This window comes from Nipponia nippon, unplaced genomic scaffold (assembly GCF_047370975.1).
Source record: "Nipponia nippon isolate SJK-2023a ecotype South Korea unplaced genomic scaffold, ASM4737097v1 scaffold_9, whole genome shotgun sequence".
Classification (NCBI taxonomy): Eukaryota; Metazoa; Chordata; class Aves; order Pelecaniformes; family Threskiornithidae; genus Nipponia; species Nipponia nippon.
In genome coordinates, this window is record NW_028262413.1 from 48,195,651 (window position 1) to 48,221,201 (window position 25,551).

At 52.9% G+C, this 25,551-nt stretch overlaps 1 protein-coding gene across 1 annotated transcript; it reads left to right on the forward strand.

Annotated features, from left to right (window-relative positions):
* Positions 1-1,572: 1,572 nt before the first annotated feature.
* LOC148050329 (uncharacterized) lies at positions 1,573-25,464 on the forward strand. Its single transcript, XM_087743942.1, has 8 exons — positions 1,573-1,670; positions 4,456-4,643; positions 5,208-5,319; positions 6,211-6,380; positions 21,367-21,526; positions 21,796-21,862; positions 23,402-23,457; positions 24,476-25,464. Exons 2-8 carry the CDS (start codon positions 4,593-4,595, stop codon positions 24,721-24,723), a joined length of 864 nt encoding a protein of 287 aa, XP_087600068.1. The 5' UTR covers positions 1,573-1,670; positions 4,456-4,592; the 3' UTR covers positions 24,724-25,464.
* Positions 25,465-25,551: the final 87 nt, after the last annotated feature.

Consider the following 25,551-nt stretch of genomic DNA (forward strand, 5'->3'; position numbering starts at 1 on the left):
TCCAGGTTAAACGCGGGGACCTGGGGGGGTTCGGAGCAGGAGCCCTGCCTGGGGAGCACATCTGAGCTGGGGGGGGCAGATTTCTTCCACGTGATTTGGGTCATAATTTTATAAGGAATAATTTTCATAATGGAAAATAGCCATTTCATTGGCAGGGGTGTTTCTGTGAATGTGTCTTTTTTTTGTTTGTTTGTTTTACTGCAATCCAACATTTCTGGCAAAGGCCACCAAAAATTTGGCAATGGAAAAGCAAGTGTTAAAATAAAACTCTCTGTGGACTCGCAGCTCGGAGGTGTCTGCCCCAGGGATGGATATATGGGCAATTAAAAGCTTTAATGCTCTAATAACCCAGGTGCAAAAAAAGTATTATTTCTTTAAAATTTTTCTGAATGTTGCTATTTAGAGCCCAGCCATTCAAGAAGATGCCAGTGGGATTTGCGGCCTTTCTTTTCAATGCACCTCTTGGCAACAATAAACAGGATAAATTTCAATTTAAAGGATAACTTCTTAGGATTGGGAAAAAACGGGATGGGTGGAGGAGAGCAGCTCCCCACCTGAAGCGGGGCTGCTGCTTTGGGGGATCACAGAATGCGTTGGGGTGGAAGGGACCTTTAAAGGTCAAAGGATGTGAAACAATTTGAAAATACGTTTTTGATTTAATCCAAAAATCCATCTTCTAGTTAAGATTAAAAAAAAACCCCAAACCCACACATTAATCTCATCAGTGGAAATAATCACGTTGGGTCTATGATCTTAATCTTTTATGTCATACACATCTGGAAAAGTAATTCAGGGGAAATAATATAAACTCCAGCTAAGCTGTATAAACCCAATGAGAGAGTGATTTCATTGAACTGCAGCTCGGTGGCCCTTTGTCACACGCCTCCTTGTAACAATATTGACTTTATAACACCTACACTTTGTTCTCTTCCTTAACAGGACAGCTGCTAAGTGCTGGTAAAACAAACATCACATGCTCCGTGGGGCTCCTACAAGGTTTGCAATCAAGCGCTCTCTAATAACCGCTTAAATACTCTCATCAAGCTTGTCCTTGCTGTTTGCTTTAGGACACGGTGTTTTTCTCTCCCCTCTGTATTTGTTCCACGGGAGCGGTAGTCGGAGCTAGAGGTCACACAAAGCAAATGCAGGTGGTGGGGATTTTTTTTTTTTCTTTCCCTGGGTTGACTCTCGTCATTGAGTTTGCCTTTCTCCATCAGCGGAGTGGATGTGGCTCTCAAAGCATCGCCTTGTTTTTTGAGGTTGGGTAATCTGCCCTGAATGTGGCTCCTTATTCTCTCCTGGCAGGTTTTCAAAACCAAACGGAGCAAATGAAAGGTGACAAGAGAACTAAGAGCTTGTTTAGCAGGAAGAAGGGAATCCACACCGAATTATATTTCTCCTTTGCACGGCCTCCAAGGTCAGCAGAAACCGGCCCAGTCGCTTGCAAGAGGCTGGCGAGTGAACCAGAAAACCCCAGTGGCCATTGGCCCCTGCCCCATCCCAGGGCAGCAGCTTTCCTTCGTGGGTCCCCGGCTCTCCCCGGGGAAGCTGAGGGCTGATGCTGCTGCCTCTTGGTTTCTTGCTTCGCTTAAAGCCGCCCCCCGATCTCCGTGCATCTGCAGCCTGCACCTTCAAAGCCGCTGGCATAACGTACAGCAGGTATTATATAGGTACGGCTATAGGATAGCTGTGGCTGGGGAGTTATCCTAATGGGAGCATGGCCCCTTTCTCCTCCGGGTGACTGGTCTGGATTTGGAGGACACACCTCCATTATATAGCTGCATCCCTGGAAAAGCACCCTGGGGCGGGATGCCGTGCATCCCCCTGCCCCACGTGCCGGGTACCGCGGGGTCCGGGAGGGCGGTGGAGGCAGACGCCTGTGCGTGGGAAAGCACTGGGAGCGGGGCTGGAGTGGGGGACCGGTAGCTGTTCCCCAAAGAGCCGCCTGGACCGAGCGTTTCCGAAAGCGATGGCTCTTTACGGCGTGTTGCTCCCCAGCACCAGCCCCGATGACAAGTCTAATACAGCCCATTGCATTCTTGGCTCGCTTACCTCTGGCAAGCGCGCAGCCCGAGCGGCTCGGCCGCCGGCGCTGCTCTCCAAACACCCTTCCAGCCATTTCCCCACAAAGCTGCTATTATACCCTAACGAGGCTCCTCGAATCGCTCACCCTGGAGCAGCTCCATCCCGTATGACCCAGCTGCTTCCATGTTAGCACTGGAAACTGGAGCTTTATGATCAGATAATGTTTTGTCTGATTTTGCAGCTTGCTTTGCAAAAAAAATCTATGCCTTGTTGTCCTGAATCGCACTGTGCTCCTGTAGCTCGTGTTTTGGTGGGGATGGCAAAAGAAAGCAGCCTGTGCAGCAGCCTGTCCGATCTGGAGAGGTGGTCGGCAGGGGTGCGTGTGCAGGCCTGTGCCTCTGGGCACAAAAATCCACCGGGACTTCAAAAATCCATAATTATTGTGCAGGCAGGGGAACTGTCTTCTGTTCTCCTCTCAAATATATGCTAGAAATTAAAATAACCCTAACGAAGCTGTATAGGTTTATCCTAATAGACCAGGAAGACCAAGCTGAGGCTGCCACAATTTCTGTGCTTTCTGTGGAAGATGGGCTAGCAATGCCGGCTTCCCAAACTTGCTTGTTTTGCCTTCTTCATCCTTTTCCATGTAAAGGTTCCCTGCTCCTGTGCCGAGAGCTCTCTCCGTGTGTGTGCAAGGCAGCTGCTTCCCTGTGCTGCGGTCCCCCGGGGCTTCCATTGAATGTCAAGGTGACTTTTCTGTTGTTAGTGTGGGGGACGTGTCTCCTGGGCGATCCCTGGTCCCAGCGAGGGCTGGCTGGCCACAGGAGGGTCTCACCGGTGCTGGGAGAGTGGAGCAAGTGCCTTGGGGAGGGCAGTGCTTGCGAGCCGGAGCCAGAGCTGCCCTCGGTGCCTCCCATGGCGGGAGGGATTTCTGCAAGGCTGGGTGCCCTCAAGCCCAAGCCCTGAGTCTCGGTCGGACAGCGGCTTGTCCCCCTGGCCAGCCTGGGGTGACACGAGCGGTGGCCCTGTAGCCATGCCAGGGCAGCGCAGTGCCCTCAGCACCCCTGGCACCGAGCTGCAGGTGGGAGACGCCCCTAAGGCACCAACAGCAGAGGGAAAGAGCTCAAGAGCAAAGATGAGACATCTCAAACGACCCCTATTAACGCCCGGGTCCGTGGCAGTGCTCCTGGAGCGGGCAGGTTTATCGCTTCTCCAGCCTTCGCAAAGCAGGAGGGAGCGGCAGGGGCTGGAAAGTGTTCCCACCGCTGCCGCCGGGCACGGGGTCTGGGTTTCCATCGGGTTACGCCGTGGCGTCCCAGCTGAATGCGGCCCTTCAGCTGCTGCGGGTTTTCTCAGCTTTCTGGTTTCTTCTAGGAAAACTAGAGCTGGTCAAAACGTACTGGAGGCTCCCAGCGTAGGAAAGAGGGGTTGGGCTGGGGTCTGGGCTGCTGGGTTGGCTCAGGTAGGCAGAATGGCAGGAGTGAGCCGTTTGGGGTTGAGAGACTGTGGGTTTTGCTCTATGTGGTTCCTGTGACCAGCCTCGCTCAAAATAATCGGATTACACATTCCCTTTAAAAACAAGGGAAAACACTGCGTATTTTCTTGCTTTCAAAGAAAGGATTTGCTCGTGTTGAGGTCCTTGTTTAATGTGCAGAGTCCCTGCACGCCGGATGCTTTCTGGGTATCGCAGCCTGGCAGAGGCCAGCGGCGCTGGAGGTCCCGGTGTGATGCTGCGCGAGCCCCTCGGTGCAGGCTGTGGGGGTCCCGGCACTGCTGTGCTGGAGAGCGACGGGCTGGTGACGATGGCACGAGCACGGGGCTTTTGCGCAAGGGGGATCAGCCCTGGGCCCAGAGCCTGGGGGAGACCCTGCCCCAGGCTGAGCCCTCCTGCTCCTTGGGCAATGCTTAAATATCGCTCGAGGCAGAGAGCAAGTGCTCCTGGGCTGCGCCTGGATCCCCCATCCGTCTTCCCCCCTTGGGGAGCCGCTTCCCACGGGGTTCCTGCCTTGTTCTGGAGGGGTTTCATGCTGGTGTCGGAAGCAGAGGCTGGTTCTTTCCTTTGGGGCATAAATTTACGTCCAGCCAAACACAGTCGTTAACTCAATGCTGTTGGTTTTCTCAGCTCCCAGTTTCCGACTGGAGCTGCCCAAATGCACTGGCAGCACTGGAGAAGGGGCTTTCAGGTAAGAGGGATGGTAAAACACCGGTACTGACTCCCCAGCACTGTAGTAGATCCGCCTCCAAACCAGTTTCCCAGCCCCAACACTGTAGCAGCTGCTCTGGAGTTGGCCCAAACCCCATTTCGCAGAGCCCACGTGGCTCCGTGGGGAGCATCCGTCTCTCCTCCACACCCGCACCTCGGTGCTGCTATAACACCTCCGAATAAACCTTCCCTCTGTTTTAATTTGAGAAAATCTGCTTACATCTTAGAGGAAAGCTGCCACCTCAGTGGGGGGACAAATCATGGGGGTCCCGATGCCCCTCCTGCCAGCCGGCCTGTGCCGGGGCACGCTCCGCCCAGCGCGGGGACCGCTCCATCCGAGCAGCGGATCGATACAGAGGCCTGGATGAGGATGCAGTATTTAAATCACCGGAGAGACCGTTTAAATGGGAAATCAGTAAGCGAAGCATGAGAGATTGATTTTAAATAATTTTGATGGCCAGGGACTTCAAGTTGTTGTCAATATTTCTGCATAAATAATGAAAAACATTAAAAGGGGGTAGGCGTGACCGACAGCGTGCCTTGATAAACCTCGGGGCTGGCGGGGTCGCAAGGTGTGGGGAGCGCTGCAAATCACGCTGCCGGCAGGTGAAGCTGCTGACACGCCATTTATTTTCCCGTGCTGACAGCATCAGCCCCTTCCTCGCTGGCACTACCAGCAGCGAGGTGCTTATTAAAGCGGTGCTGATTTAAAAGGAAGAGGGGGGAAAAAAAAAAAAAAGATGTTATGATGGGAAATGATGAGCTGGGCAGATTTTATATCCCATCCCAAAGTGGTGTTTGTTGATTTGTAGCAGCAGCGGGCACGGCTGCTCCTCTGGCTGCGGAAAGGCGATGGGGAGCACCCCAGCGGCATGGGGGATGCGGTCCTGCCCGCTGGGCGAGCACCGGCCGGGGGATGGGGGACGGGGCTGGCGTAAGACCCTGGCTCGCTCACCCTAGTGCTTTCATTTCTTAACAGGACCCTCCCGGCGTGGGGCTCCTCCTGAAACCCCGCTGCGGTCGGAGGGGGCTCTGGCTGCCTCCCGGAGAGACATTTCAGCAGCACCCCTGGGTGCTGCCCCCATCCCAAGGTCTGTTTATAAATGGTTTAGATGTTTTCCCACTTCCATCTTCCTGGCCAGGATGACGTCCGCTCTCCTCTTGTCCTTGGTCCTGTTGCAATGCCTCTGAAACAATAACCAGGCGGTAGTTGGCACCCGCTCACAAAACATCCATTACCTTGGTCTCTGCAATCAAAAGCCATTTATAGTAAATGTGTTTGCTTTGTACTGAATTACTCACAATGCTGCCAAGTACAACCACACCAGCTGTTAATTAGAGTTTAGCTTTTATTACCAAAAAGTCTGCTCTGTTGATATGGAAAATGGGAATAAAAAGTCATTTAACCTATTGTGATGTGAAAATAAACGATGACTTGTTGGTTTAATTAAATAGTCTATTTATCTAGCCGTCAAAGTGTTTGAACATACACAGGATTATGAGCGGCATTACCCTAGCTTGGTCTCCTGTTGTCTGAATAATCCGTGTTGTTTGAAGTGACAGTTACCTGCTAAATGGCCCGTTGAACTCAACATGAATCTTGCAGCAGCAAAGTCCGATGCATCGCTTTGCTTCCCGTGCTCTCTGATGTTTGCTTGCTCGCCTTTCCTTCCACGCACCAAGGAACTGCCACCTCCTCCCCGCCGCGCTCGTGCAGTTATTCCCGCTGCGCAGCGAGGGGCATCAGCCACAGCCCCTTCCCTGCATCCGCGCGCGCATCCACCGCTTCCCAAAAGCATTCCCGCTGGGCTCGTTTCGGGATGTCGCTGTGGGTTGCGTGGAAGAAGTAGTACTGGGGTTTCCAGTGTGGGCTCTGTCTTCATCTTTTGCATCCTGCTCTTTAGGATGAAGCTGATAAAGGAGTTTTTCCATGCTCAGATCTGATGGTCTTTATGTTTTGTGCCTTTTGTTTGTCCCTGCAGCTCTGTCTTGGATCACCAAGAAAAATACGACAAACTGGAGAACTGGGATACGGCTCGTGGTGAACCCAGCACACAGGGACCTCCAAATGGCAAGGCTTGGATGGCAGGCGTGGGGAGCAGGCTGTGCTCAATGGAGCAGCTCCAGTGCTTCTCCTGGGGGGAAAAAGGTGGTGAGGAGTTTTTCAGATGTTGAAGGGAAAAATTGATTTCAAGGCCTACAGGGGAATCTGGTGGTGGGAAGGGTACCGAGGGTTGCCTCTGTGCTCCCGGGAGGGCGAGCAGCTCAGCACGGCGACTCTGGGGACAAAATGGCGTCTCTGTGCCGGGATACTGAGCAAGGCAGGAATGTAAATCCTGGAGTTTCCAGGGCACAGCTCTCAATTACGAAACGAGATGGGTAGCAAGGGAGCTGGTGCTAACGCGATTGGGATGATTCAGGAGCGGGCTCGGAGTTCAGCTGCCAGGCGGAGTGTTGCAAGCTGCCCTGGAGGACACGGGGCCTCTTTCTGGAGGGAGTTCAAGGATCTTTACTCATCTGTGGCAGAAATGGCTTTGTTATTGCTTCTTTTCCTTCTTCCTCTTGTGGAGTATTTCGCCATCTGCCAGAGCTGGAGGGAAGATTTCTTGCTCGCCGGGCTGGGGAGGAGAGCGGTGGGGTCCCACCAGGGCTGTGGGGGAGATGCACACATTTTTCTGTCTCAGGTGTCTGTTTGTTTAACACAAAACAGACCAACCAGTGCCACTGAGAACGTGTTTTGTTCTTGGGGACACGGGGCTGTGCTCCTGGCACAGGTCAGGGGTTTCTGCCCATGGCTCCCACCGCATCTCCTCCCGTCCGTCAGTCCTCCATCGGGCTTGCCTGGCTTCTCATGCTGCTGTTGGGTCACGAAGGTGATGAGCGGCTTTGGCAGCTGCTTTGCAAAATGTGCCGATGCAGCTGCACGTTGCAGCTCTGCCATCGTGCTCCCATCGACGCGGGGGCGTGCTGCCGGCCGCCTGCGTTACCTCCTGCCCTCCAGCCCCGTGCCAGGCTTGGTGCAGCCCACGGCACCAGGCAGAGGTGGCTTCCCTCCATCACCCTGGTTTTATCCCCGGCTGAGCAGAACTAGTGCTGGTGAGATCTGGAGAGCAGGGTGTCTGCTGGGGTGGATTTGCAAGGAGAAGCTGGCAATCGACAGCAATGACTCTTCGGGCAGAAGTTGCACTAATCTTGGCGTTGCAACATTTTCCCTGGGGAGCTGGGAGAGGAACCTGTTTTGCCTTGAGCTCGGTGCACCGGTGCCACCGCCGTGCACCTTCCCCATGGACCGGCTCCCCCCGGCAAACAGGGAAGCTGCGCGCCAGCCCTGCTCTGCCAGTATCAACCAGCTCTGCCGGTATCAACCAGCCACCTTTCTAACGAGCGGGAGCGTTGCTGCTCCGCTTGCTTCTTGCTGGAAGCAGTCCCCAGCTGCTCTGCTGCCCCAGACCCCCGGGTGAGCTGGGTGCTCTGACCCTGCGCGGTGCAGCTGGCGAAGGAAAAGCTTAATTGCTGTTTGCTCTCTTTGGTGTCGGCCTGATGCCTGCTCTTTAAATCCTGCGGCGGTAGCACGGAGCACAGGCAGGACTCCTGCAGAACTCTGTCTCCACGAGAGCGCTAAACTTGCCATGGCTGTTTACTTATGCTTTCGCACTGTTTGTGTAGTCAGAAGTCTTGATCTCATATTTATCTCCTCTTAAAACAGCTACAGTTTATAGTTTAAACACATTAATCATCTCCAAGCCTTTAAAGGGCTTTTAAGTGGAGACACTGCTTTTGTTTGCCTTTTAATTTTTATTTCAAGTCTCCCTTCCGAATCAGAAGGCAAGTGCTTTAAAGGACACTGAAGGAGTGCACTCTCATATAAACTGCAAGCCGCTAAGCGTGCCCCCGTGCTAAACAAATGCTGCGGGTGTTGTGCTTTGGAGGGACACCTCTGCGCGGGAGCAGCAGCCGGGTGCCGGCTGCTCGGGCTGGTTTGCGTCTGTTGAGCGGTGCTTGGCTGCAGCTGCCCTCGGTGGCAGGTGCCCTGGGGAGGGCGCGGGGCTCCTCGGGGTGCTCCCGGCTGCACGGTGCTGCATCTCCGGCACGGGGGAGCGATTCGCGCCCTGCAGCCAGCGTGGCCTTTCGCGTGGTGTGTGCGGTTGGCACGTTACGGGCCGGGGAGGTGCTGCCAGCCTGGGTTTGTGTGGTCTGGCTGCGAGGGAGGTGCTAATGCATTCGGTGGTTGGCTTGGCTGAGCTGCTCCAGGGATTGAATTTAGCTTTTTACAGTCCCCGGGTCTTATAAATAGATGTTGCAGTGTTTTAGCCGAAGGTTAGAGATGATCAGAAGTGCTGGCAAAGCACAGCCTACCTAAGGAGATAACTAATGGCTCTCTGGGCTCTGCGTTGCCGTGTGGGTTATAACTCTCCTGTGCTGCTCTCGCCCCGTCCCCGGCAAAGAGGTTGCAGGCTCCGTGGCCAACCATACCAGGGCTGCTCACAGCCGTGGGGTTTCAGCTAAAAACCCCTCCCGGGGTTTTCAGGGGAGAGTGACAGGGCATCCCGGCTCAGCCGCCACGGAGCAATGCTGGCTCTCCTTCAAGGCGCTGCCGTGGCCCCGCTGGGGTCACCACGCTCAGGAACACTTTTGGTAAATACGGGCACGCTTATTTACTTTACGGGGAGGAAATTCTGCCAAAAGTAAGAAAACTCATGCAGCATCCGTTTCATATAGAAATAATAAGCATTGTGAGGGACTAATTGCTTCAGGGCATCGGTCAGGCACACAAAGCCTCTCATTAGCGAGGGGTTGTGACCTCAAGTCATCAGCGTCTCGCTAAAATGCATGAAATAAGGCTGCTGGTTTCTGTTAATCACCTCCAGCCAGGTGTCAGCGGCTGGGAGTTGCCGGTTGGAAAGGCAGGATTTGGGCCGCTGCCCTGGCCTCCCCGGCCCCCTCGGGCTCGGCACCCGGGCACTCTGGCAAGGAGGGATGCTGAAGGGTGCTCGTAAATAAGGGCACATTTTGCACCGCTGCCTCGATGCAGCGGAGGTGTGAGATGCTGCTGTTGAACCGAGGTGTTGACGTCTCTCCTGCGGCAGTGCGGGAGCGGGACCTTCCCTGCAGACCTGCTTCCCCGCCATCAGCAGCTGTAAAGGTGGGTTTGCCAGAGCCCGTCTCCGTGCCATGCCAAACTATTGTTGTTATCCTTGGATCCCTGTCCAGGTGCTTCAAAGGGATCCAGATGTGTCAACACTGAGCCCATCTGGATCTGCCAAGAGGTGCAGATGAAGCAAAGTGTCGCTGTAAAGGGATCCGCGCTGGCAGGGGCCGGGATGTATCTTCACAAAGCCGGGTGGAAACCTGGATGTGTTTTATTTTCTCCTGCCTTTCGGGATGGATGAGTGTCTGCATCCCACATTGCCAGGGCTGGAGCCGAGACCCGAGGAGACTTGCCAGGTGTGGATGAACACGGATTTACCATCTCATCGACTTGGGGAAGGGAACGGTGTCAGTGCTGGAGGGGCTGCCAGGCTCCGTGTGTTACAGCAGTGGCTCAGCATCTGCGTGACAGCCCTAGGAACGAGGCGCTTCTCCCCAAAACTCAGCACCCTGCACCAAGCAGAGGCCCCGCCGGCCACGCTGCAGCTGGAGGGCAGCAGGAGAGCGGCCCTCATCCCTTGGGGGTTTTTTAGGAGCTCCATCCCTTCCCAGCTGGCGAGCTGGACGTGCGGAGCCCTCCTCCTTCACAGCAGCCGGGGCAAAGTGGTGTGTGAAGGGCTGACTGCATTTAAAGGACATCCCAAAAGAAGCAAAGTCCACATGTGTTTCATGCAGGAGCTGGAGATTTCCCAGCGATGGTCAGGAATCGGCCTCAAGCCGCCCCGTCTCGGCCCACGAGGTGGGTTAGCTGGTGGGCAGGGGCACGTGGGGGGAAACGAGTGAGCAGCGATCCCGGCAGGGATCCAGCGGCGAGATCTGGCGCTCGGGCAGATGATGTGGATTTGACATGGTCCCTCGAGGGCTGTGGATTCCCAAACCAGCACATAAATCACAGCGAGGCTTCGCTAACCCGGCGCTCACATCTGCTGGAGGCAGCCCCGTGCCAGGGCTCTCTGCTACGTAAAACCAAAGCCAGACCCGTTTGCTCAGCGCTCTGAAATTCCCAGCGAGAACAAGATCCCACTGAACCGAGGGCAAAACCCAGCAGAAACCCATCATGGAGTTTGGCACAGGGCTTTCCACCCCAGATAGCCACAAGCAAACTCTTTGAATTTCTTATTAAAAATATCATCGCCTTATTATGCTTTTGCACCAGCGTTTCTGTGTTCCTTCGGTGCTCTGCAGGCACCGCGACCCGAGCTCTGCGTGAGCCCTGTGGGAGGTGGGAGCAGCCCTTGCTCCCAGCGAAGGGGACTCATTTGGGAAAGCTTTATGCCCGTGGGAAACTGGGAGGCGGTGAGTCGGTCCCAGATATTCCCTTTTTGGGCCAAAGCAGGGGGAAAGCCCAGATTTCTCACCATCCTGGTTCGTGCTCCAGTCGTGTGACTGCTGTTTCTGAGCGTGTGACTGCACATTTGTCTCTTTTTCCTGTTGCTCTTCCTGCAATTTGGGGAATGCTACGGATATCTTTAATAACTGCCTTACCATAAGCAGCTTTTCTCCAAAGTGTTTACAGTCAAGTTTTGGCCTGCAATGTTGTTATGGCAATAGTGAAAGGAAAGGCAAGAAATGGCTTGGGGACTGAGTCCGTGGATGCTGGAAGCACCCGAGGGCTGCGGCAGCGATGGTCCGGTGGGGAGGAACAGCCGGTGCCGTGGGAGCAGAGCACGTCCCCGTGCACAGGAGGGCTGGTGCTGCCCACCCTCCATTCCTTTCTTCCTCACGTTTGCAGGCTCAGCCCCTAAATGAAGTACTAAGTGGTGTACTGGTACCAGTGCCGGTTGGTGCTGCTGCTGCTGGGATTTGTGCCGTAGGTCCCGGGAGGATCGCTGCTCCGCAGCCAGTGTCATTGCTCTGGGAATGAGCTGCTGCGGCCGACGGGGCTGGGAGGTGCGGTGGGTGTTCACAGCTCTCCTCGCCCGAGGAGATGCCACGTCTGCAGAGCATCGGGAGGCGGCACCCCGCTGCCGGGCTGGTGAGAGGTGAACCCTCTCCGCGTCCTCCTGCCTTTGAGCTGCGTCCTCCTCCTCAACATCTTCTTCTGTTTCTCTAAGGCAGAGCCCAAAGGTGTCTCTGGAAATGCAGTAGGGACCTGAGCAGCGGTGCTGAGCAGCTGGAAGTGGCTCGGTAAGCCTGTGTTTAATCTGCCCTTGCCCCCTTTATTCTTGGAAAGGAGAGCCCCAGCTCCCCCGGGGCTGGGAGCAGCTGGGCAGAGCCCTGGAGAGGACATATGTCATTTCTGTAGGTGACTTTCTGCTGGGAGAGCCCGCTGGGTCTGCACCCTTCCCAGGTGATCCCGCAGCCGGCACAGGGCCGGATCACCTCCAGCCTCATAGCGATGCTCAGCGCAGAGGGAACTGCCGACACCTTTCCACCGCTGTGCAAATATTGGCTAATGAAATGGCAGCAGCCTTGGCTAAAGGACACTTGTGGTGGTGGTGTTTGGGGCTCCAGCAGGTCACAGGGAGGATTAATTCCTGGGGGTGCACGGTCCTGGGGTCTGGGAGACCCCGGGCCCCATCTCCTCTGGATCTGGGGTTGGCTGCAGAGGCCGGGCTTGCTCCGGAAGGAGGATCACAGGCACCTGTGCCAAAATTGCTGGTGATGGTGAAGGGGGTGCAGCAGTGCGGAGCGGGGTGCCAGGGCACCGGTGTCCCACCAGCGGCTGTGCCGCTGCGGGGTTCGGAGGAAACACCAGAGCTGTCTGCTTTTACTGTGCAAAAAGAAACGATGTCTGAAAGCTCAGCGCTTTGAAGGAAGGGAAAAATCATCCCGGGACCCCTCCAGTTCTCCTCTCCATCACCTCCCCAGGCACCTTCATCTCTGCCGCTGCCCTCCGGGGTTTGCTGCCTGCAGCTGGGAGGCTCGTCCCCGCTCCCCCGGCGCCTCCGTGCTCATACTGGGCTTCAAGGTAAAAAGCTTGTGAGCACTGGGGTCTGATGGTAAGAAGGGCTGGCGAAGTGGCTGTGGCAGGGTTCCCCTGAGGGTGATGCGTCTTTGTTTTATCTGTGAACTGGATGGCTGCTCTCTGTGACGTTTATTTTAAGCAATTTTGCTAAATACTGTGATTTATTCCTGTTTACTCACCAGCAGTGATCTTGAACGCAATCTAAGAGGTTCAGATAAGCTTCCCAATAACTTGCAGTGAGATTATTTCTGCTCCCCTGCAAAAATCTCCTGGCCATAAACCATGCTGGGCGACCGGTGGCGTTCAGCCCTCCCTGGGCTGGCGATGCTGCTTGCGCGTGTTCTTCTTTTTACAGAGCGAAGGACAAAGTGGCCGCTTGCCAGCGGGCTTTACTGCCCTGAAGGTCCATGTGCACGCTGTTATCTTGTGCCCAGTAACTCAAGGTTCCCTCTTGCTTCCTTCATTAATTTCTAGCAAATTTGTTTTGTATCTTGCTGTAGAGGTCAGTGTACCGAAAGCCCTTTTTTTTTTTTTTTTTTTCAATAAAATCATCGGAAACAAGTGAGGCTGGAGGATAAGCATTAGATTTGCAGCTTCAGGTTGTGCCAAGCAGTGAGGGGACTCACGGTCTCACTAATATTGCTTTAATTGCAGAGAAATTCCATTGATTTTTGTACAGCTTATACCACAGCAGACAGAAACAGTTTTGTTAGGACAAGGCAGGCAACAAAATTTGGGCCTTTATATTGAAAACCTGCCCTTTAAGCGCCTCTCCAGCTCCTGCAGCTCTGCAATTGTAACAAATGCTTTTTCCATAAGATGTCAGTGTGGCACAGGAGTTTGGATGCTTGTTTGTTAGTCGTGGGAGTAATCCATCACAGGCAAAGGGCGGATAGCCATCTTCTGGACCGCCACCAAGTTTCAGCTCATTTACAGCTCACAGCATTAATTTTTTCATTGGCAGAGAGACGAATTGCCGCGCTGATCCAGTGCCGCGAAGGGACGATCGCTCACCTCCAGCGTTAAAATTGGCGTGAGATGTGCCCAGCAGCCCAGGTCTCTCCTCCTGCCTCTGCATCTTCGGCACTTTCATCCTACTGACTCCATTGGGCTTCTTTCACACCCCCAAAAATCCGGCCTCGAATGCTCTCTCCTCCCTTCTGTGCGTTTGAAACAATAAGCAGGAAAAAATGTTGGTGCATTAAAAATATTCTGGATATCTCCTATGCACCAGATGTAACCAAAATAGGGAGCCAAAAAAAATTCCCCACTTAGCGAGGCTTTTGGCTACCATATGAATTTAATGATGCGTGAGGAAAGGAAGACAGGAGTCCATAAATGTGGGCAAATGTAGATATTTGGGCAGCGTTTTCTCCGACCCTTTCATGGGATATTCTCCCCCTGCAGAAGCCAACGTGTGGGGAGAGCTGGAGGTGGCTTCCCATCGGGCCAGCCACGTGCTCGGAGCCAGGTCCTTCGCTGGCTGAGCCATCGGTGAGCCCAGAGGAAGAAATAAGACATATTAGGAGAAAGAGAGTCTTACAGCAAATGAGAAAACCAGCCAGGGCTCCAAGCCACAAAATGCAAGGAACAACCCCACAAGACTGCAGCTCTAACGCAGCGGGGAGTTTTATTTAACCCGGGGCTGTGTTGTGCTGTTTTTGCACTAGAAGTTTTCTCGGTATCGAGATTTGGCTCCTAACGTGGGACCGAGCTTGTAACTAGAGCCCCGTGCCAGCTCCTCCTGCTCGCCCCGGCCCCCTGCTCCCGCAGAGCTGCCGTGATGATGCTCTCCGTGATGATGCTTTCCCTGATGCTCTCCGTGGCCACCAGCTCCGGGCGAAGGGCAGAAGGATGCTTGCCCTCCCCGGCTTGGCCATCTGCAGGGAGGTGGGCTGGTGGCAGCAGCCGGTGCCGTGCTTCTCTGCTCCCGGAGTGGGCTTAATTGCCCCGCTGACGAAGCTGTGCTTGTCTATGGGTTCTTAGTTTTGGATTTGTTAGGAAGGAACAGCTCCAAAGGCTGCTGAAGCCCATGGAAAGCCTCCTGTTGACCTCATTAAGGGCTGGATCGATGCCTGGTGGCAGACAAAGGGCTCTCCCTGCGCGGCGCTGGCTGTGAGCGCAGCGTTACGGCCCCCGCTCTTCCAGCGGCAAGGACTTCGGGGGCCGAGGGGATTTATTTCCTCTCTGGGTAATGGGCACGCTTGGATAGTTCAGATATTGCATAGTCCTTTTCCTTCTCTAGTTTCAATTCGATATTTAAATCCAGTAATATGTGTAATAATCTGCATGTCTGGGATTAATATAATGTTATATGTTTCTTGAAAGCCTTGCTGATCCCATCGTTAATTTAATCTTTTATTAAAATTAACTAGCTCATGTGGTGTCCAGCAAGCTCGGGGAGTACGCTTTCCAATACCAACAGATGACAAAGAGATGAAAATATAATAGCAGATTAATTCCTCCTTTACCGCAAAAGCAGCAACGACAACAAGACTCCAGCAAAGGGCCTTCTCCTGCTCGGAGAGTATTGTCTCACAGGCAGAGCACGTACTGTGCTGGTAACGGGAATTGCCAGGAAGTAATACTTATTGTCGAGGCTTTGAAATGGTAAAGGAAGAGATTATTGAAAGGCGTATCTCTGGCCTAGGAGCAGCCTGCACTTAACAGCTATCAATGCACAAGTGCCAAGAGGAAAATGTTAACCTCCCTGGTGCCAAAGAGACTCCGCGGATCCATTCTTTGGCTGCTGTGCAACATTATAAAATAGAAATAATGGCATGCTGGAAAATGGCCATTTCGCTGCTAGAAACGCTGCTCTTGTGCAAATGCCAAGGCTCCACCTCTGGCAAAGGCACGGCTTTGCCGGGATTGTAAGCATCAACGCGGCCCCGTGCCGGTCCCCGCCAGCCCGGGCGTCGCAGGGAGCACGCATCGCACCGTGCTGCAGTTTTGGGGGTGATGCCAGCACCCAGGCAGCCGCGGCCGTCCCTGAAGCACCTGTCCCACTGCAGGCATCCCCTTGGGGTGCCACATCAGCCTGGGCCCCAGCAGCTCCCCAGGGACAGCGGGTGCCTGGCAAGGCCAGGCTCCAGGAGCAGGAGAGTGGCTGGAAGCCCCCGCTGCCAGCATCCCGCTGCTGACCCACGGTGCTCGGCCGGCTCAGCACGTCCGCCTGCAAGCTGCACTTAAACTTGGAGAGATCCAGCACTTTCATTAATTTCCAATTGAATTTTTGCTGGTGCAGCTCACTTCTCTCGCTAAAACGAAGCGGTTAGGCACAGTTTGCCGTCTCTGACACATACCCGTGCTGGGATAACACTGGCATTGGATCCAGATGGGGAGAGGCTCTGCTCCGGCGGTGCAGAGGGAACCCATTAGCAGCACGCCGTATTCCAAGGAATTCCTTTTCAATTTCCTTCCCGATTATACCCCTTATCCCCAAGCATGAACCCTCCCCTCGTCTCCCTTTGGTTTATCTCCACACTAACTCTCCTCAACTTGTGTATTTTCTTTCCACCTCATCCTATTTTGGCAATTTTGTTGGAGCTGGGCAGCCTGGAAGGTCCGTGCCGGCGGGGAGCAGGTGTGCACGGGGCAATCAGGTGCCTCTTCTGGGACGTGCTGGAAGACAGGCCATGGGGTACGTGGATCAGGGGGGCCTTTTGGGGCTGATTTGTCTTCAGTGCAGAGTCCTACAGAAATAGGGCATGGTGCTCACTTTTCATGAGACTTTTAGTTGCAGCTTCTCTGAGCCACTTCAGATGAGATGAGAGATGCGCTCTCCGGTCTGTGATGGGAAGTCCTTAATTTCTGTCTCTGCCAAGTCTCTGAAGATCACCGTGCTATTTTCAAGTGGTTCCGTGCAACAGCAACTAGGCTTCGAGGGAGCGGGGCTGCGTGGGGTGGTTCTTTTAACTGTGGGAGCATGGGGAAAGGCTTGGAGAGGGCTGCCCTTGCACAGAGCTTCGGGCGAGCTCCCCTGTGTGCATGCATGGAGAGGTGTGTGAGCTTACTCGCCTTTTCCGCCGTGGCAGCAGGACCTGCCTGCACCCCGTCCCCCATCCCGGTGCTGCCGGCAGTGCCGCTCACCTTGCACCCAGCCCGACAGCTTGCCGCGGCTCTGCCACCTCCGTCTTTCTGCCAGCAGCTGCACATTTGCTATTTTTCATCTGAAATGCCGTGCACGTAAGGAGCAGAGCATCCCCCGGTGCTGCAGCCCTTGTGCACCAGGGCTGCTCCCTCCCCAGCCCCAACTCGGGGCACAGGGTGGACGTGGGTGGGTGGGCAGGTGACTTCTCATTTCCCACAGGACGGGTGCCTGTTTACACATCCCCATATGATATTTGTTTGCTCTTGCATCTGCAGGCCACTCAAGTTCAGCTGGTCTCCATTATAACCCCAGATTCTTTCCTGCAAGCACTCAGCAGCTTCCTATCGGACCCCAGAGCACCTTCCCCAGCGATCACACGCAGAGGATGCATTTACGTTTGCCTGCAGGATGTTCTCGCTCTGGGTTGCTCTGCCCTGGGCAAAGAAAGCAACTTGGAGACCTCCCTTCCCCGCTTTTTCCTTTCCAGCAGAGATTTGATGCCAACCCATATGCTGTGTTTCGAGGAGATGACCCATTCTTGGCCCTGTTTGCTCCATCCTGGGGTGACGTGGTGACCGCAGCTGGTGAGCACTGAGCTGGGTCTGCCTGAGCTGCGCCGCTCCGCTTGCCGGTGTCTGCAAGGTAGGGGTTTAAAAACTGAGGCTGGAGCAGGGCTGGGTGCAAATTTGGCCTTGAATATCCAGAATATCCAGCATGGGAATTTTCTTCTACATGCAACCAGCCCTGCTTTTGCGTGCTGCCCAAAACCGAGCACTGTAAGTGATGCACCGGGGTGGGGTTCAGTAATAGCCGGAGGCTGGCAAAATGCTGGTTAAACACCAGCTTCTCCAGAGCAATGCACCCAATTTGCACACTGTGAAATCAGACCAGTACAGGCTGTAAATGCAGGAAAGCAGCATAAAAAAGGCGTTGGTATAAACAGGACGGCAAATGGGGTTTTCACTGGTTTAGAGAGAAGTTAGCAAATGAGCTGTGAAAGACTGAGCTCTGTTTTCTGAGCTGTAAGCTACAGCCAGAAGTGAACTTTCGGAAAGTGTGGTCTCCTCTGAGGTCTGTGCCATGGTGAACGCAGTGGTGCTTTCCAAGCCTCAACTGTTTTTGCTGGGCTAATAAAAGTTATAAGAAGCAAAGGAAAAGGTGTAGAGGAATTGGTCTATGTGAGAGCCAGGACCTGAGCTGAAACTTCAAATCTGGGCTCAGCTTTAAATAAACCAGACCAAAACCCAGCTTGTGGCTCCAGACATGGGCAAGATGCAGTGCAGCAAACAGCCCTGTGAGCCGTGAGGTCTGGGGGTGTGTGGAGCTGGCAGACCCTGGGTAGCTCCATCCCCTGCCAATTTCCTGCAAGATTTAAATCTTTAAAATTTAAATCTTTAAGATTTTTCAGGTATGGGTCTGGTTTTAATTTTTTTTTTTTTTTTTTTGCATTGAGAGAAGGTGCACCAGCATGCGCTTGGGGAGGTGTAAGGGGAAGGTGGGTTGTGGTGGCAAAGCAAAGGCAGAGGAGGTGGAAAAATCATAGTCTGGGAAAAAACTGGCTTTTGCATACATCTGGGGAAGGTTGCTAATTAGTGCAGAGTCACCACACCAGGGACCACCGCAAGAAAGGTAAAGATTGTCAGCACTCGGGTTCGCGATGGCGAGGGAATATTAATGAGATCTGCTAAACTTCACCTTAAGACAAACCCGTGTAGAAATTCAGGATTTAGTGCTGAAAAAAACTCCCTGAGCAATGCTCCCTCCTCCCGCCCTGGTGCTTTCTGCCCTGCTCCTGCCCAGCTCCAGGGATGGGGAGAGTGGCCCGGGATGGGGCAGGACGGTCCCTGGTGGGAGCACCGCCCGCAGCCGGCACAGTGCGCGGGAGCCCTCCGGCAGCCGGCTGGTCTGCGCAACGAGCTGCGTGGGCGTTAGGTCATGGCGGTACATTTAAGCTTGGGCTTTAAAATAATCTGGTCCCAGCCCTGCCTTTCTTGCGTGCTCAGCAGTTGCACTGGCTGTTGGGGTTTTGTGTGTCTTAAGTGCGTGCCCACGGGTTTATGGACATTCAAGCACTTGGAGTGCAGCTCCCCCTCTCCCGGAGGAGCTGAGGACGGCAGCGCCGAGCCAGGCTGGAGTTTTCCTTGCGGGAGACGTTACTGTAAATAAGAGCTTTGGTGCGTGCAGAAGTGGGGTTTGGGGAACCCTTGTGTGTACCCATGCAGGGCCGCCCCCCTCCCCAAACCCATCTCAGGGTAAAGCTGCTTGAAAGGAGCTTTTTTAATCAGCAGCGTAATCGCTCTAACTCAACTAGGTGCATCTTTATTGCGCTCTAACACGTGCCCTGTTATGTCGTATTGTTTAATGGGTACTTGGCATATCCTTGGAATAAGCCTGTCTGGGACCCATCGGAGATAAACTCTTCCTCCATTAACATCAACTGGAAGTTTTTATGGGGTTGATGAAAAATATACCTGGGACAAATCATTGGCTTATGTCTTAGAGAAGTAAGACCTAAGAGGCCTCCAGACACGCAGTAAGAGAATCATCAACCATTAACATGAAGGTATAATTTGTCTCTCATCCTCTTTAACATAGGGCTGAGGGATACTTTCTAGGTAAATACAATGTTCAGCTGTCTTCTTGGCACGGCGGATCAGGGCAAATCCACTTCCTTGGCAGATTATAATGATATACATTAGCCACCCGATTTAGTGAAAAATATTGTTTTCTCCTAATTAAGCAAATTGTTGCAAGCTAGGTCGCTGACTCCTGGGGAAGTTACAGTTTCTGCCTTCTAGGCTTGCTGACAAGAGAATAGATTTATCTCCAATTCAGATCACTAGAGAGGGTTCTTGGTATTTTATTACCACATGCAACTTTCTGGATGTTACTAGGAGATTAATGAAGAAGGGAGGGCGGGGGTGAGGGGAGTTCAGCAACAGTCTGTGCATGACAAATATTAATTATATTTAATTTCATATGCAGATGATGCAATCAGCTGTGCAACACTGGAGATAACACTTTTGTCTAGGTTTGTTTTTTGACCTTGAGAGGCCGTGTTTCCCCCCCTCCCTTCTTCCTACACATCAGAATTCACATCTTAATTACGCTCTGTGATTTGAGTTCCCTTTCATATGCGCAGATTAGCGAATGTTAACACGTGGGATAGACAAGATAACTACCTGCGGGTCAGCTAACCCTCGTCCTGGAAGGATCCTCCTGCGGGATAGTCCCGCTGCCCCAGGAGAAGGAACCATCACCAGCTTCTCCTTCCACCAGCCTGGAGTTGCCTCGCGAGGCCACATCAACTAACTCGGCAGCATCGCACCCGCCGGGGACGCGCGGTGGGATTTAGCCGTTGCAGGTCTGGGCACGGCAGGGTGCTGGCTGGCAGCACCCTCTGTCCTGGGGAAGGTCCCCAGTGCCCTGCAGAGGCTGCAGGCATCACCTCCTGCTCCTGAGAGCCGTCGCTCGGCGGTGGCGATGGGGAAGGTGTCGGTGTGGCAGTCCACGGTGCCATGTTAGTGCTCGTGCCGGGAGCGGGGAGCCAGCACGGCCGGGCTCAGGGATGCTGGTAATAGTATTTGTAGTAGTTAGGATAATTGTTTTCCTGAAAAGAGAGGAGTGAGGGAGGGGAGCGGGCACAAGGGACTTTTAATGATGTTTTATTTAGGTTTTGAGCTTTGATGCATGCCTGGGGTGCAGCTTGACAGAGCCTCACCTGCACCGCTTCAGAGCAACCTCCTCCAGCAGCGCTGTGGAAATGCAGCTGGGGAGAGCCGGGCACGCAGGCACGAGCCCACTTGCCTTTGCACGCCAGGGGAAACCGCAGAGAGGACGAGGCTGGTGGCACACGGGGGACCAGCGAGCGGCCACCCGTCGGGCCCGGCATCGCGGTTTTATTTGGCGACGCTGCGAAGCGGTTCGTCTGACGCACCAGAAGGATTTGTTGGGAAAGCGTGGGGTCAGCGGGACTGCTGTATGTCCTGGGTTAGCGTTGAGATGGATAGCGGCTGAGTACGCAGTAAAACTCTCCCTTCGTGTGTGTGTGTGTGTGTGTGTATATATATATGCAAGCTCTCCCTTTGCGTGTGTGTGCATACATATATGCACATATACGCATATACATATCTGTATGTATGCGTATGTGTAATTTGAAGTGTCTTTAAGTGTCCCATAGCAAAAATGGGGCTACTAAAGGGCGTGAATTTTCTAATATTCCAGTCGAGCAGCTCTTGGCCAGAATTCCAGCTTTTTATTAAAATTTGATTCAAAGCCTTCATCCACAGTAGTATTTTTTCTGTCTTTAAGATCTTAGTGCTTATAAATGTCATCACCCCTGGCTTTTATTTTGTTCCATGAACTCTCGCAGACTCTGGGAAGCAGCAGGGGTTTATTGTTATAAGGAGCCGCTCTGTGGGTCGGGAGCTGCTGGCCCCGGGTAGCGCCTGGCGAAGCCGCCCCGGTGCTAATGCACTATAAATAATCATAATGTAAAGAGACGCTGTCAGCTTAAATACATCAGGCTTGTTTTCTCACAGAGTGGCAATTTGCTCTGTCATTTATAGTTATGCAAAGTAAGGGTAAAATAGTAATATCCTCATCTGCTAATAGCTTACAAGCGGCTCGTCGGAGGGGAAATGGCAGAGTCGGGGAGAGGTGCATCGGGCTGCAAGAAGCCTGGAAACTCCTCTTGTCTGGCACCGTGGGTTCTGACAGCTCATCGGCTTTTAAGACTTCTTCTCTTGCGTGTGTTTCCCCGCCGCTTGTGTTTCCCCAGCCTCTTTCATTTGTTTTTCCAGCCCTTTTCACCCTGGGCTCCTAATTTTTCTTACGGTTTTAAGCGAAGCTGGTATTCCAAGGGACATTTTTATATTAAAGCTTGTTAAAGCCGCTTTGCTTTACCCGGCATTTTGCCTATAGCTATCAGTTTTGCAAAAATGCTTCGGGTGCTTAACACGCAAATGTTGAAGTTATTTCTTCCCGCAGGAGCCCTGGGGGTCACCGGCCTGCTCCCAAACACGCGTGCCCCAAAGCCACAGCACCCCGCCGGCACACGACCGATGTCCCCGAGCTGCTTCCACTGGCTGGGGGAGGCCCTGGTCTGCACACTCCATCGTCCTCCTGCAAGGCAGAGATGCTGGAGGAGGTAAGGGGAGGCTTTCTAGACTAGCAAGGATTTCGAGACCTAGTGGATCCTGCGCATCAGCTCATTACCAGGCCGCTGAGCAGCTGGCGGCCTCCCTCACCAAACATGGCTCTTTAGTAAGTGGCTCGTTAAGTAACGAGGTGGTTTGCCCCGTTGGTGGTGCTAGCGTGGGCTGGTGATGCCCTGCACTCGGGGAGGACAAGGTGCCTGGGAACGGGTGGCTTACACTGAATTTCTTACTTATTCTCCTGACCTGCAACCCCCCCCAGGGACCGCAGGCACCGCGCAGGCTGGGTCTGGCCATTTCCAGCCTGTTCTGGCCCTGATCCTCCCCAGGTAAGTATTATTTGATTGTCTCCAGGATTAGCTGACGGCTCTTTCCTCTGGCTCCCCGTTGCCTGAGGGATCTGCTATGGGTGATGCTAACGTGCTTGTTTGAACGGTACCAGCAAAAGTGGCCTTCGCCTGTGCGAAGAACGGCCCCCCGGTCCCGGTGTGTGCCCACAGGTGCTCAGCAAAACTGGAGGAGGATTTTGGCTCCTCTTGCTGGTCTCAAGGTCAGGGTGACCCAGGTTTTGGGGCCAGTTAGGTCTGGGAGCATCCGTTCCTGACAATACAGGACTGTTAAGGCCACACAACGAATCCCCGGTCGTCAGTTTGCTTCAAAGCAAATCTACAGCGTGTGCTTGATATGCAGAGCCATCAGCATGTGGAAGCGGGATTTAACGTCAAATGAGCCATAAAAACCAGCAGCGACAGCCCCAGCTTCCCCAGGGCTTTGGGGAGAGGCTGGGATACAAACCCCTGATTCCAGCGTAGGTGTTTTTCCACCATTGCTCTCCGACGGATGTCCCGGTCGAGCATCTTTCTGCCCGGCTCTGCCCCGGCTTTGGACCCGAGCCGTGAGCCCCGGGCATCTCCCCAGCAGCTCAGCAGCATCAAACGCATCCCTTGGGATGCTCTGCTCCCCCCAGGCTGCTCCCCTGGGAGCAAACTGATCCATTGAGTATTTAATTGATTCATCATTTTCCGCCTTCCCCTTATAGGTACGAGTGTTTTCCTAACCCTTCGAATTCATGCAGGCTTGTTTTTTCCACTGTGGGGCTTTTATTTCCCTCCTCTGTGCACAAACAGACAAGATAGCTTAAGAGCTCTTATCTGCAAAGGAAAAAAAAAATAGTCTTAATCCCCATTTAATAACATAATATCAGCAGGTAACATGTTCAATATGGCAAAAGAACTCCAGCACCAGGTCAATAGGGTAGCTATAATTTTTAGCAATAAACAAAGCCTGCTTTTAATTACTTCTGTGAAATTGCTTGATCCATGCATGATTAAATATTCATTCTGTGTAACTAGACAGTTTCTTTGTATATAGATCCATATTAAATTTAGCTGGCATCCTGCCCACACAACACATCTAATAAATTCCTTTTAATGTGCTGCAGCTTTGAAGACGTTTTCCCTCCCCTCCTCCCCCCATCTAATTTGTATAAATAGCTGATGTCTCTGCCTTACCTGGGCGACCGGGTGCTCGGGATACACATGGAATCTTTTAGGAAGGGAAATGATGGAATTTGGGGGAGACTTGGGGAAAATAAACCTTCTGATCGCTCGGTGATGGATCTGCTAGGGGAAAAAGTGACTCCCAGACCTTGTTTTTTCACTGGCTTGCCAGCTAACTACTTTGGCAGCATGTGCAAGAGGGAAAAAATCCCTCCTTTTAAAGTAAAGCCAGGGCTGATGTAAATATTTATGTAATACTTTATTACAATCTGAATTTACTTCTTGATTGAAAACATTTCCTAGAAACCTTCTGGAAAATCAAATTAATATGTAATTTAAGTGTCTCTATTTTTTTTTTTTTTTTAATAGTGGTTTTACCAGGAATGCTGATGTCCGTAGGTACGGCAGAGAGGCTGGGTCTCGAGGTACGCGGTCACTGCAGGATGCCCGTGGATGAAGGGAGCTTGCCTGGATTTAAAGCCCTGCTCAGGAAAAAGCTGCATCCTTGGGAAACCCTCGTCCTCCGCAGGGCCGGGGGCTCAGCCCGTCGCCAGCAGCAGCAAACCCCCGCTGCTTTTTCTGCTCCTTCTTAATTGCGTGAAGGCGCGGTGATCGATACAGCGCCATGCTGACCCCAGCCAAGCACAAGCAAGCAGGCACATGCATCTGGCACATGGGCTGCGGTAATTAATAGGTTCGGGATGTCCACCTAAACACAGCCAGCCCGAGCATTTCTCCCTATCCGCTTGGGATGGGGCTCCTGGCTTACACCGGGGCACGTTCCCCTTCCAGAAACACCCTCAGCCCTCTGTCAGATGCGTGGGCTCTCGAGCCAGCTCCATTTATCCTCTGCTGCTGACGCCAGTCTGAACGGTGTAAATATTTGTACGAGAGAGGCGATGGGTGAGCTGCCGGTGGGTGAGAGCCGGCAGCAGGCTGCCGAGGGCTGGGCACGGGCACGGGGCAGCGCTGGGCATCGCTCAGCGTCTGTTAATGTTCAAGGCTCTTTGGGATGAGTCTGCTATCCCCAACAGCTAGCCTTTCAGCTGGGCTAAAAACAAGAGTTGGACTTTTGCTAAAAACTGACAGTTTTTCATTTAGCCCGGCGAATCCCTCTCGCCTCCAACTGAAGGCAGCAGGCTGTGCCTGGGGCCGTTCCTGCCTGCATTCCTGCCCGCAGCCTGCCTCGGGGGCTGCCTGTTCCTGCCAACACCTCGCCAAGCATCCCACTGGCTCTGGTGGGACTGGGGGGTCCCAGCTTGGGAGGATTTTGAAGTGTCCCCCCCCACTGGGGCTGGTTGGGAAGGCGAGCAGCTTTGAGATCTCTGCCTCAGCTGGGGAGCATTGACAGGGACACTCAGCTGCGATTTAAATGCTTCAAGTGATGGCAAAATCATTTGCCCAAGCAAATAGCAGCGATGATTTGTGCTCCTCTATTTCCAGAAAGAGCAACAGGATGGTCATGCGATCCATTAGTCAATTTGGGACAGAGAGGACCAGCTCTAACACCAGCAATGCCTCCAGGTAGCAGACTGGGGTCTCCCAGCTGCATCCCAGGACCGTGGTACTCAGGGGTCTTGGTGTCACCCATCTGCGAGGGCTCCAGCACCCATCGCTCCTGCCATGGAGGTTTCCAGGCCAAGCCTCTGTCCATCTGTGTTTTTGTTTTCCACCACAAACCTCTTTATTGATATTGCAAATTGAATGAAATAGCTAGCAGATTTTAAAATTAATAACGTATTTGTTTCTGCCATCAAGACTGCATTGTTTAATGAAATCTAATTCAGCAGAACATAATTACTCAATGGAAAAAAAAAATCATCTCTTAAATAATCAAATCTGCACTGATAAAGCTAAATCCAATCCTGCTCCCAAACACACCAGCCAAAGCAGTGGTTCGGCTCCCCTGGCCCGTGGGACGGGGTCGGGGTGTGCGGGGTCCGAGCACAGAGCTGCTGCTCAGTGTCGGCTCAGCATATCCCCTGCTCGCCCCGTTACAGTGGGATTTATCTTAGCAATAGTCCAGTTTCTGGCTGAATTCACAATATTAATTAGCGAGCCTGTGTTTCAGACGAGAACTTGTTATGCGTTATCTCCTGTGGCAGCAGCTTCTATAAAAGACTTTCTCCGCTTTTCTCCCCCTTTACTTTTAATCTCACGTTCAGGCTTTTCCAATCAAAACAAAAGGATGTTTCATCTAATGAGGGTGCCACTAGTGTTTAGGAAGCATTATTTTTATTGTATGGTGCAGAAAAAAAATATTAATTCCTTGGAGACCCAATACTTAAAGCAGGAGTAACAGCCTGCTTTTAAATTTGCTTATAAGGAAATATGGGAGTTGTAATGAGCAGGCAACTGAACTAAATGACTGGCAAGCCAATTAGCTTGCTTTAAAACATTGTATTCATTAGAATGAAAATAAAGGCAAAGTTTTTAAAGATAATTGCATCTTTTAAATATCAGTATTCTTGATCCATGGTTGTCTCATAAATATGCATTATTGTATAATCCTTTAAAAA

Coding starts and splice junctions, on each gene's coding strand:
- LOC148050329 (XM_087743942.1), top strand. CDS start 4,593: ATGAGGATGCAGTATTTAAATCACCGGAGAGACCGTTTAAATGGGAAA. Junction 4,644..5,207: donor ACCGTTTAAATGGGAAATCA/GTAAGCGAAGCA, acceptor ATTTCTTAACAG/GACCCTCCCGGCGTGGGGCT. Junction 5,320..6,210: donor GGTGCTGCCCCCATCCCAAG/GTCTGTTTATAA, acceptor TTGTCCCTGCAG/CTCTGTCTTGGATCACCAAG.